The sequence below is a fragment of the Polypterus senegalus genome, chromosome 6, assembly GCF_016835505.1.
Source record: "Polypterus senegalus isolate Bchr_013 chromosome 6, ASM1683550v1, whole genome shotgun sequence".
NCBI lineage: Eukaryota > Metazoa > Chordata > Cladistia > Polypteriformes > Polypteridae > Polypterus > Polypterus senegalus.
Window position 1 is genome coordinate 36712965 of NC_053159.1, and position 13346 is coordinate 36726310.

At 38.8% G+C, this 13346-nt stretch overlaps 1 protein-coding gene across 3 annotated transcripts in view; it reads left to right on the forward strand.

Moving 5' to 3' along the window:
- Positions 1 to 10714, forward strand: part of LOC120530514 (trypsin-3) — a 38266-nt gene extending 27552 nt beyond the window's left edge. For all 3 annotated transcript variants that reach the window (XM_039754944.1, XM_039754943.1, XM_039754945.1), the window contains 2 exons: positions 8447 to 8713; positions 9033 to 10714. In XM_039754944.1, coding sequence (XP_039610878.1) covers positions 8447 to 8713; positions 9033 to 9203 — 438 coding nt within the window. In that variant the 3' untranslated portion in view covers positions 9204 to 10714. The remainder of the gene's footprint in view (positions 1 to 8446; positions 8714 to 9032) is intronic.
- Positions 10715 to 13346: the final 2632 nt, after the last annotated feature.

The window sequence follows — 13346 nt, forward strand, 5'->3', positions numbered from 1 at the left end:
ACACATCTTTGTAATATGGTTTCGTGATCTCTAAAAATTAAAATAAATTAACTAGAAAGACAACATGGAAAAGGTCCTTCCTGTTCTGCCCAACACTTATCCCTGAAAGTACACACAAGTGGGTCTTGACATCAACAAGGTAGGTTACCCCCAATCAGGCATCTGAAAATTCAGCAGTTAATAAATAAACATTTTATTTAGCATTAAAAAAAAAAAAATACACAGGAGAAAAGAAACAAAAAATGTTAAAAGGTCTGCGGTGGGCTGGCGCCCTTCCCGGGGTTTGTTTCCTGCCTTGCGCCCTGTGTTGGCTGGGATTGGCTCCAGCAGACCCCCATGACCCTGTAGTTAGGATATAGCGGGTTGGAAAATGGATGGATGGATGTTAAAAGGTGTCTTGCATTGGCTAACGTCAGGTTTTCAGAGCTACTAAGCAGAAGTGGAGTAGATGGCAGGATACCGCGGAGAACAGAACTGCTATGCAAAAACAACAGGCTGTTGAAAGAATGACCTATAGACAGATAATTGGAACACAAAACACAAATACTCTTTTTGGAAAACATGAAACAGGAAATTCCAACTATAGAATCTCATCCCAACTGTGACATATTTAGGAGTGACCACTGAATATAACTCTCACTTTTGGTTAAAAAGTGGTAGGGGCAGAAAGACATGAGACCGAATCAGACAAAGGTCAAGCAATTGATGTTCATGTAGCAATGGAGAGAAACCAAAACTGAAATGAGAAACCAGGCAAAGTCAGAAAAAACTTTCATTTTTATATTTATTTTATTTCTTTTTGAAATGTAAAGTGTACAAATAAGAATAGAATGCTATGAGGTCATCAGCGGAGTTCCTCCGGGGTCTCACCTAGAAGTGTTACTTTTTCTGATTTATATGAAAGACATTGATTCTGGTATAGTTAGTAAACTTCTTAAATTTACAGATGATATGAAACTTGGAGGATTGACAGGCTCTGAAGAAGTAGCGAAAATAATTCAAGACGACTTAGATAAGCTTCAGAGCTGGGCGAACACTTGGAAAATGCAGTTTAATGTAGTAAAGTACAAAGTGCTACACGAGGGCAAAGGAATGACAGTTATAAATACAAGATGGGAGTCACTGTCCTACAGGAAGCAACCTCTGAAAAGGATTTAGAGGCTTAATGTTGGAACAACCGTTTCATCATCTAAGCAATGTGCAGAAGTGAATCAAAAGGCAAAGTAAATGTTAGATTGCATCATAAAACCAGTTAAATATAAATCAAAGCATGTTATGCTAGGACTGTACAACATACAAGTGAGACCACATCCGAAGTATTCTGTGCAGTTCTGGTCACCACACTGCAAAAAAATAGACAGCAGCATTTGAAGATGCGCAGAGGAGAACAACCAAGTGCACCCCAGGAGTTAAGGACATGTGATACACTGACAGACTTGGAGAATTAAACCTGCTTAGTCTCAAACAAAGGAGACTGCATTTATATTCTCAGAGGCATTGATAAAGTAGATCCAACAGAATTCTTTCACATACTTGGTGATACCAGTGCAATTTAAGGAAAAGTGCCTTTAAGACTGAAGCCAGGAAGCACAATTGGAGGAGTCTGAAACAAACTACTGGGACTTGAAGTTGAAACAGAATCCTGGACAACCTTTAAGAAGTATATGGATAAGACATTGGGAAAACTTAGCTATTATTTAAACAAACAAGCTCATTGGACTGAATGACCCCCTCTCATTTGTCAAATTTCTTATGTTCTAAATTTCCATTTTAATTTTGAAGTCCAGTTGGGTTAAAAATCTGAGCCCCTCTTTTTAAAAGATGGCACCAAATGTAAATCTGATCTGCAAAATTGTAACTAGTACCTAGAATGTGGCAACCAAAACGAAATAGAGACAATAATCAAATATTATATCTTTTGAACATAATTGTGGGAAGATGTCAAAGTAATACCAACAGAGATGTACATTAGTGCAGAACCTGACAGGAAGTGGGATTAGAACAGTTTAGGTTCCAGATGGCTAGAGTCATTCAAGGAACGATTTAATTTTGAAATATTACACAAGGTAATGGTAAGATCCATGAGCTAAAGCTTAACATGGGTATGCAACATGACAAAAATTCAGATAAAAGCAACTGGACTGTTGTTAGAATAGCCAAACAACAAGATTTTTAATACTTTGGAATGAATGAACAAAGTTCCTGACCTACATCTCACTGAAATTTTGTAGTATGATCGAAATCAAGCAGATCAGGAAAGATAACCTGACAGAAAGGAATGGGGAAAGATAACTCCAAGCCAATGTGGGGGAACGATCAAAGGGTTAGCTGAGGGCAATGCTGTGAGATGTGCCACCAGATGCTAAATCCTTAAGGTTAACATGTTTTCCTTGGACTTGGAGCACTGAATTAATTTCTTCAGTGAAGACGTGAATAATTAGCATTTATTGTGTTATGTTTGTTTAATCTCCTGTACAGAGTGTAGAAGAAGCTAGATTTGTTGTCTCCGTAAAGCACTCGAGCTACTTTTTTTGTATGAATATGTGCTATATAAATAAATGTTGATTGATTGATTGATTGAGTGACGTGGGTTCGATATCTTGTATATACTGAGTTTGCCATCATGTACAAGTTTACTTCATGTACTATGCAGGAGTTTCTTCCCACAAATGTACAGGTCCCGAAGGTTGCCGGTTCAAATCCCCGTCACTGCCAAAAGAGATGCTACTCTGCTGAGCCCTTGAACAAGGCCCTTAACCTTCAATTGCTCCAGGGGCGCTGTACAATGGCTGACACTGCACTCTGACCCCAAGGGGTATGCGAAAAACCAAGTAATTTTCTTTGGGATTAATAAAGTATAATAAATAGAAAAATAAATAGAAATAGAAAAATATACTATGGAGTTAAATGTCCGGTTGCATCCAGTGGTGCCAGAATAGGCTCCAGCTCTTCATATCAGTATATTAGAATAAGCAGGTATTGAAAAGGAATAGATAGTGATTTGTTTAATTTGATTTGATTTGCTATTAGAATGTAACTGAAAATAAGAATGCAAACAATGAATACAAATAATTCAAAACGATCTCTAACATTCAATTATACACTTCGGTGCACAAGATATGTGTGTTATAATCATATGTATTATTTGAACCTAAATCGTATGGTACAATTTGTGATTTGATTGAGTATCATTACAGATATGCATTTCTGTATGCAGAGTATGCATTTCACTGAAAGATATGTGAGCAAAAATCTTCATGTGAACTCAGAAGTGGAGTGTAACTGTTGCAGCCCTGCAATGACCAAGCACTCCATTATGGGTTTCTATCTTAAAATTAGATTAAGTGATTTATTCATTGTATGGTATGCACATTGTAGAAACTAAAAATGAACTTGGAAGATAAGGAAAAAAAAAACAAATCACAGCTTTGACAATTTTACATAAGGTCCCTTAATCCATTGAATTGCTGACATTGCTTCATCATAGATGTCATTCATCCTTTTCAAGAATGCAGTCGCTGATGACATGTGGAACACTTCAGTTGGTTATACCACAATCACATTCTGAGGAAAGGACTTCCCCCCCTCTTGTACAATAAATTTCCACAGTGCCCTGTGTCAGGGCAGAAATGGTGTAGCTGTGGGGAAATCTTCTCTGATAGTATCATGTTATAAAAATCTGAGGTGGTGTGTGTTACTCAGAATTTTTGCCACTGAGCCAGTACATTTTTTTGAGCCACTTGTAGCACAGATTGGATATCTTCTTGACTTAAGTTTGTGCACAGGGGGAATGCTTTTTTTTCCCCAAGGCCTTCTTGCACTCATGGAGCTAGACACAAGCTCTGCGTACGTCTGTTCGGAGATTGAGCACTAGAAGCCAGTGTGCTGATTGGGGACGTGTTGTTCTAATAATAGGGTACTGAGTAGGGTGAAGGTGGGTGTCAAGCATTTTAACATACTGTGCAGCTGAGGAAACCAGGCCAGGGACTGAACCTCTTTGTGTTGTGCCACCTTCTCCCCAAGATGTCCCACATAATTTAGCAGTTTTTCTTTCTGTAACATTCAAGGGATATTTCTTAAATGATGGCATTCTGTTGAATATCATTCTTAAAAATACTATGCTAGCCATTCTGTTATTCAAATGGAAACAACTCAGTTCTGTTCTTCTCATACTAGGCCAGGGTCCCCATTTCTGGAAGGAGAAATGTTATGTTGGTATGGTTCCAGTTTTTATAATTTTAGTATCTTGTTTGATGAATGCAAGATCATCTGCATGCACAAAGTTCTTTCCTGTTGTTTCAGGTAAGTCCTACATGCACTAGTTAAATAGTAGAGGAGCCAGGCTATTCTGCTACAAGGAACAGCTCTTAGTTATTTCTAAGTAATACATTACCGACAGACTGAATCAAAGGCAGGGATAAGATTGATAAGTACTGCAGATTTGTTTGTATTTTTGTCATCTTTATGTGGTGAAGTACTAACCCTGGTCTGTGCAGCTCTGATGCAGCCTAAATCCAACTTGTTCCACTGGTATTTGCTCCAAAGTCTTACAGTTTATACTGTTATGTGTCATCCATTCCAGTATATACTGTAGCAGGTGCTAGGTAAGGCTACAGGATGGTAGCTTTCAGTTTCAATTTTGTGGCTTACTAGGTTCTAAAATTGATGTTATCTTGTTTTTTAACTCTAGAGGTAGATTTCCAGTGTTAAAAATGTCAAAAAGGGCATGTGATAATCAAGTGCTTGTGTTCATCTCTGCATGGATGATAAATTCTGGAGGAATTCCATGAAAACCTGGGGCTTTACCAACTTTTACATCTCCGAGTTCTATGATGACATCATCTGAATTGAAAGGTTGTGAATATTCAGAGTCGGAAAGGCTTGCAATTTTTCTGCTTCTTAGCTCTGTTTTGATGGTGTATTTTCTGCCATGCCCCACTCTCGATAATGACACTAGATGTGTGACAACTTGTTTATGTGTGATTAATGTACTATGGCAAGCGGCCTTTGAGCTGCCCCCTTGTTTTCTTAAGAGACACCAAAAGTTCCTGCTTGTTTGCTTAAAGTCTATACTTTGGACTGCTTCTGTTTTGGGACTAGGGTAGGCAACCTCTATGGGATGTCCTCTGGGTAATGCTGGAATAACCTACAAGGATTAAGTAAAATTAAATATCAGTACTTGATGAGAATCCTTAGGCTTCTGTTCAAAAACCAAACACTGAAAATGAAGACCAAAACTACAATAGAGAGAAAATAGATGGATTATGTGGTTTTCGGAAAATGTATGGAAGTATGTATGGATGTATGTTATAACATTAAACTCCACAGACTACTGGTGGTCTTCAAGGACTCTGCAATAAGGAACACAAAATGACAAAATGAGGTCCCCATTGTAATCAAATACCCAGCTCATTTCTGTTGAGTCTGGCTTGTTTCAGTCTATATAAACTGTTGTAGGCCAGAGGCACCAGAGTCAGTCCCACCCTGTGGGTGCTAGGAACATCACTTATAATAAACATTTGGATCTTTCCTTCTTGCTCCTGCAGGTCCACAGTTTAGGTGTGCTTGATGTCCACAGCAGATGTTTCTGTAGATACCTCTCCTTCTTTTCTTAACCTTATTCTCCAGTTTAATGACCTTCATAGCATTTAGTGAGTTATGGTGTGAGAACTGCGGTGGGCTGGCGCCCTGCTTGGGGTTTGTTTCCTGCCTTGTGCCGTGTGTTGGCAGGGATTGGCTCCAGCAGGCCCCCACGACCCTGTAGTTAGGATATAGTGGGTTGGATAATGGATGGATGGATGGTGCGATAAAAATGAAACTTTGCAGCACATGTTGACCAATAAGACAAAAGCTTCATGGAATAAATTAGTCCTTTTGTAAATCAATAGAACTTTCTAGGAGTCGTCTAACTCTGTAATAATCTGGTTTGTTTTCCCCCTTTTCTTGTAGCACTGCTTTTCTAATCATTTGTCACCATTTCCATTCCCAGTGAGTGAGTTGAACACTCTTATAATGACAGCTATAAATCGTTTAAATTTTGATAAGGAGAACACACGCTTTATCAATGGCAATGGAGCTGTTCTTCTTCTGATGGTCTGATATAAGAAGTTTTATTTTTTTAATTTTATTGATTTTATTATAATCATTCCATACAAATAGATAAATTATTACAAAAAATTAGGATTGAAAACAAATTTAACCCCCACCCCTGAGAAAGAGAGCATGGCCAACGGACTAAAACTTAAAAATAGTAAAAATGAATAAATCTGCGGTGGGCTGGCGCCCTGCCCTGGGTTTGTTTCCTGTCTTGCGCTCTGTGTTGGCTGGGATTGGCTCCAGTAGACCACCATGACCCCGTAATTAGGATATAGTGGGTTGGATAATGGATTGATGGAAAATGAATTAATTGATGAGTTTATTAGGTGGATACAGATAAATGGAGAACAAAAAGAAATGGGGAGAGAATTTACTTCCTCAGTGCTTTAAGAGTTTATTCTAAAATATTATTGATTAGATACTGCCAGGTTTTGAAAAAGTTCTGCACAGATCCTCTAACTGAGAATTCGATTTTTTCCAATTTCAAATAGTATAAAACATCATTTACCCATTGACTTAAGAGAGGAGTGTTTGGATTCTTCCAGTTTAGCAAAATAAGTCTGTGTGCCAATAGTGTAATGAAGGCAATCACAGTTTGTTTGTCGTTCTCCACTTTAAGAGCATCTGGAAGAACCCCAAACACAGCTGTTAATGGCTTAGGAGGGATTGGGACACCAAGGCTGTCTGAAAGACACTTAAAAATTTGTGTCCAGAATGATGTTAATTTGGTGCAAGCCCAAAACATGTGACGCAGTGAGGCTGGAACTTGATTGCAGCGTTCGCAGGTTGGATTTTGCCCTGGAAACAGTTTGGACAATTTTAAGCGAGACAGATGTGCTCGATATATATATAATTTTTATTTGAATAATTGTATGCTTTGTGCATATGGAGCTCGAATGAATTTTCTGCATTGCTACCTTCCAGTCCTTTCTTGATATGTTGAGTGAGAGATCCTTTTCCCATTGTTCTCTTGGAGCTTTGAAAGGGAGGGACTGTAAAATATTTTTATATATTGCAGAAATGCTGTCTGAGTCCTCGAGAATGAGCAATATTTTTTCCAGCATAGACGAAGGTGGGAGATGAGGGAAATCAGGCAGGTTCTGTTTGACAAAGTTTCTGATTTAAAGATAGTGAAAGAAATGTGTAGCTGGAAAATTAAATTTGGAATGTAATTGTTCATAGGATGCAAAGATGTTGTCTATATAAAGATCTCTAAGCAATTTAATCCCAAATGTTTTCCAGATATTAAAAACTGCATATGTTTGTGGGTTGAAAAAGGTGGTTCTCATGTAGAGGTGCCACAGATAAAAGATTATCCATCTTAAAATGCTTTCTACATTGGTTCCATATTTTGAGTGTGTGAAGCACAATTGGGTTATTAGTATATTGGCGATAAATTGCATTTATTGGGGCACAAAGCAGGGAATGTAAAGAAGTACTGCAGGATTTTATTTCTATTGCGGACAAAGCCTGTGTATGTTCATCTATTTGTGTCCAGGTTTTTATAGCTTGCATGTTTGCTGCCCAGTAATAAAACTGGAAGTTGGGTAGAGCCATGCCACCTTTTGTCTTAGGTCTTTGTAGAGTTGCTCTTTGGATACGTGGATGTTTTAAATTCTAAATAAATGAGGTTATGGTTGAATCTAATTGCTTAAAGAATGATTTATTGATGTGTATTGGAATGTTTTGAAATAAAAAACGTTAACAACATTAATTCTTCCAGCAAGATGTGAGATGGAGGTTTGACCATCTTTGCAAGTCTTGCTTATTTTTTTCCATACAGACGGCGAAATTGCATTGATAAAGAGCTTTATGTTTACTTGTGATGTTTACCCCTAGGTATTTAAACTGATCTGCAATAATTAAAGGGAAAGTGTCCAATCTAATATTGTATGCTTGAGATTTCACTGGAAAGAGCACACTTTTATTCAAATTAATTCTGAGACCAGAGATCTTTTGAAATTCTGTAAGTGCTGTTAAGACTGCAGGCACAGTATTTTGTGGGTCTGATATATACAGTACCATATCGTCAGAATATAGAGAAATTCTTTGTTCAAGTCTTTCTCTGATAATCCCCTTTATCTGATAAGCATTTTGATAGTGAACTGCCAGTGGTTCAATGATGATTACAAATAGCAGTAGTGACAAGGGGCATCCTTGTCTGGTACCACGTTCTTGTTTAAAGTAGTCTGAGCAAATGTTGTTAATACAAACTGAAGCTTCTGGATTGGTATACAGTACTTTGATCCAGGCACAAATATTCGGGCCAAACCCAAATTTCTCTAATGTAGTGAACAGGTAGTGATATAAGAAGTTTACACTTTATTTCACATCTGCTTTTACCAAACAGCTGCAGAGTCCTGCAATCCTTGGAAGTTTTGTTTCCATTGTTGTGCTGCCACACCAAGATGCCTCGATCCATGAGGGCCACATGTGCCGGGTTTCTGGCTGGGGTTACACAAACTTTGCTGAGAAACAGGCGTCCATTGTCCTCAGGACTGTAAATATCCCCATTATATCACCTGTGGAATGCAATGGCAGCAGCTCTTTTAACGGACATATAACCAGTAAGATGCTCTGTGCTGGGTACAATGACGGAGGCAAGGATGCATGCAAGGTAAGTTCTGATTTTTGCTTTGATCTCAACTTTCTTCTAGCAAATAGTTCATCCTATCAAAACTTACAAAAAAAATCTTCTACTTTAATATCTCATTAGACAAATACATGCCAGCTAAGCCGCCTTGTGAAAAAATGACTTGAGATGGTGGCACAGCTTGCAGTTCAGCGGGTGTTATTTGAAGTTAGTGTTCTTTGAACACTGCAAATCATCCAAGTGATTTGGGAGAGAGTAAACCATGCATATTTGACATGATTCTCATTCAGGGGGTCTTCTTGTACAACGACATGACTCTTTCTACCACTTTTTTTCCTTCCAGGGAGACTCTGGAGGCCCTTTGGTTTGTGAAGGTCGTGTCTATGGAATCGTGTCTTGGGGAAAAAGTTGTGGAGAAGCTCACTATCCTGGAGTGTACACAGCCGTTGCTCAGTTCCGAACATGGATAGATGAGGCAATGCAGATCCTTAGCCACACATGTCCTATGGTTTAGTCATGTGCTGTCTTCCATCAGAAATGAGAAAGAGTTAAGCGTGCGTGCTTTGTTTCTTTTCCTTAGACACCAGCATTTTTAAGCAGTTGAGACTGCCACTGGATACAGAACTTATGATACCATATCCACCAACTCAATATGTTCCAGAGAGATGTCAGTCTTCTTTTGTTACAAACTGTTAGCAGGGGGAATTATTATATCCCTACAATATTTCTATGTGGATAGACATCAGAGAGGAGTGAGGTTTAATATAAATCCAGTTAACTGTCATAGGGAATGGTGTCTGACAGGATTGAGGGGAAGTGGTTACCAGCATGTAGCTTTGAAGAATGCTGCATTCACACCATGGGTACATGGTGCCATCACTTTGCTGCTCTGATTACTTTCTCTTTTGTGCTGCTTGATTCTGGTATTTCCATTTATTCTTTCTACCAAAGTAATGTAATAAAGTACCTATCAAACCTCAAAGGGAAAAGGAAAGGCAACACTTGAGAGACAATGTAACAGTCGGAGCACATGGCAAATCAGCTTCAAGGTAGCAGCACCGAGGGGTTCAAGAAACTTAGAAAGGAACACAGATAAAGAAATCTTGGAATAGGCTTGCAGTTAAAGTTAATACTTGGAGAAGACTTGCAGCATGTCCACAACGCATTACTAGAGACAGCGAGAAAGAGAACATTAGTTTACTGCGTAAATCGCTGCCACTTGTACCAATAGGAGAGGACAGGTGGATCATGACTGTGAGAAAGTGAATCTAGCACCCTCAAGGTGACTTCTTTCTCTCTTTCATCCCTGACTATTCATCTAGATTAAATCCCCCAATTTCCAATGTCCCCCTGTTCACTGATATTTGACTCATGTAGCCCCCTCCCAAAACACAGAATAAGCTGCACTGTACTCTTCAGGTTTAAAGGACCCTTATGAGATGCCTATTTGTCCTACTGCCAGATGGAAGCCATATCCCTTTCTTAGTCACATTGTCGACATATCTTGAATTATTTGTCAGGTCTGTTTCTCCTTGGATCTCTGAACACCCTCCTTTAATAGGAGACCAGCCCCTGATAGCTTCCATACTCATCACTTTAAAAGAGTTTGGATTGGCATGATATTCCAAGTTGTGCTCCCAGAGAAGACAAGCTCTGCTACATTCCCTTTCTTACCTTATTTTTCTGTGTAACAAAGACGTAAGTGCATGTGTGTATCCATAAGGATCAGGGTTCATATTCTATTATTGCATTAGGTTTTGGCTCTCAATAAATAAGTCTAAATTTCTTGAAGGTGTGTAGCACCTCATGTGTCAAGGGTTAATGAAAGATACTGTTAATGTAACGTAATGAGGCATCAAAAGTGCACAAGTCATGCATGTGAAGACAATAAAACATGGACCATGATGTAGCTGATGAAGGAGAAGCTAAGAATAAATTAGAAGCAAGACTTGTAAAGCAGTGGGCAGGCGCCCTGCCCGGGATTTGTTCATGCCTTGCACCCTGTGCTGGCTGGGATTGGCTCTAGCAGACGCCCTGTGACCCTGTGTTAGGATATAGCGGGTTGGATAATAACTGACTGACTGACTGACTTGTAAAGACTTGTAAATACAATACAGTAAAATACAATACAATACAATACAGTTTATTTTTGTATAGCCCAAAATCACACAAGAAGTGCCGCAATGGGCTTTAACAGGCCCTGCCTTTTGACAGCCCCCCAGCCTTGACTCTCTAAGAAGACAAAGAAAAACTCCCAAAAAAAAAACCAAATATGGAAAAAATGGAAGAAACCTCAGGAAAGGCAGTTCAAAGCGAAACCCCTTTCCAGTTAGGTTGGGCGTGCAGTGGGTGTCAAAAAGAAGGGGGTCAATACAATATAATACAATACACAGAACAGAACAAATCCTCAATACAGTATACAAATAAAAAAAAATTACGTAGCAGAATTTAACAGTAGATGATATCCCATAATATGATTTGGATTTGTTTAGAGTCCTGGAGACCTCATCCATCAAGCTGCCTCCCCCATTTGGCCATTCCATGGCTGAAACAGCGCCGGGCCAGCCAATCCGATGAATAGACCCCTCTTTCCCACGATTCCTGCAATCCTCCATCAGGGATGACTTTACCTTAGGTAGACAAAAAAACTTGTCAGGTGAGCCATGGCACCAAGTGCCATATTTGAGTACTGAGAAGAGAAACACAGTAGGTGATGGTTAGTATCCAATTATAACTGTCATGTGACTTATGTTTTAGTGCTAATGACTAACAACAGAGATGCAGTATGTACAGTTAATCAGCAGCTCTAGTCAGGATATGCTAAACTGAAGTAGAGAGTCTTCAAGCCGGGATTTAAAAGCTGAGACCGAAGGGGGGTCTCTTATAGTAGCAGGCAGACCATTCCACAGTTTAGGGGCCCTGTAACTAAGAGCTCGGCCTCCCTCTGTTATTTTATTAATCCTTGGAATCCTAAGCAGACCGGCATCTTGAGATCTTAATATGAACTGGTTTGTAAGTCATGATAAGTTCAGACAAGTAAGCCGGACCTTGTCCATTTAATGCTTTATATGTTAAAAGGATGATTCTGAAATCTGCCCTAAACTTAACTGGGAGCCAGTGTTAGGATTTAAGAACTGGAGTTATGTGTTCATATTTTCTTGTACTTGTATTCTTGCAGCAGCATTTAGGATTAACTGGAGGCTGCATATAGAATAGTTTGAACATCCAGTGAACACCGCATTGCAGTAGTCAATCCTACTAGAAATAAATGCATACATTAATTTCTCAGAATCCTGTTTATTTAGAAAGCGCCTTAATTTCCTAACATTTTTAAGATGGAAGAAACATGATTTGGACAACTTTGTAATATGCGCTTTAAATGACATGCTAGAGTCAAAGATAACTCCTAGATTGTGGGCTGATTCAGTAAAATTAATTGGGATTCCAACTGAGTTAAATGATGACAAAATATTGTTGTGATCAGCGTCATTCCCTCCAACAATTAACATCTCTGTTTTATCTGTATTTAAAGACAAATACAAGAGCTGTGGTTATCCTTTACCTCAAAATGACTCCCTTTCATTGAATCTAAAGATTGTGCGATTGTGGTGGGGTTCTTTCCGACTAATTTTCACTTGAGAATGAATATTAGTTCTTTAATTATTTGGTCATACAGGCCCAGTGGTTTCTAGTGAGCAGCCATTTATTGCAGTATTGAGGGATAATAAATCTGGAGACTTTCTGCCGCATGGATCTTGTCCCTTTACTAAATGATATGACTGTCAACATTTAGAATACTCAGCTGATGTTATTTTTCAGGTCGTGTATACTTTACACTGACTTGCAATGATCCTCTAGAGAAATATCATATGTATCGGAGGGTTCCAGAGGCTGCCCAACAGCAGGTAATGGAAAGAGTAAAGTTTGATTGACACAACTCGTATATAGAAACAGTTTTCCAGATACATGGGCCTGAGGAGTGAAGAGTTTGAGGGTTGAAGATTATGTCTCTAAAGTAAATCCTCTGCCAATGTATTTTGCTTTGTAAAGCAATGAATCTGGGAACAGAAAGTTGCTTAGCAACAGAGCCAACTGGAAAATGAAAATTCAAAACTCAAATTATGAAATCCAGTAAACAACAATTCAAACTAGCGGGTGACTATCAGCTAAAGTTATCTACCAGTTAACCTTCCGTGCATCTTCTGGCCAAGGGCAGCATGGATGAGCTGTTCATCATATTAACTGTAGCAAACTGTGCTAATCTGTTTTTAAAGGAACACAGATAAAAATGACCAACAAAAGGGTACATTTAGTAAGGGAAACTCCAGCTGTGAACAGATATCTGTTTGTCCTTATAGGGAGTACAGAAGAGAAATTCCAAAATGTTTACACGACTTTTTCAGTAGAAATGCTTAGTTGAAGAAAGGACGGACACAGGTGTTTTGTATTTGTGCAGTCAACAACTTTCTCATAAGAAATTCTAATAAATTCTAATGCTCATCCTATTCTGGTTTAGGGCAATGTAGGGTTGTAACAGTGGGAAAAATACTTAAGGCCACCTTCAGGCTCATACAGAGTGCAGACCATAAAGAGAGGCTTTACTATGTACTGTATGACATGACACTCAAGGGTTAATATGTTCACGTGACAGGAGAGT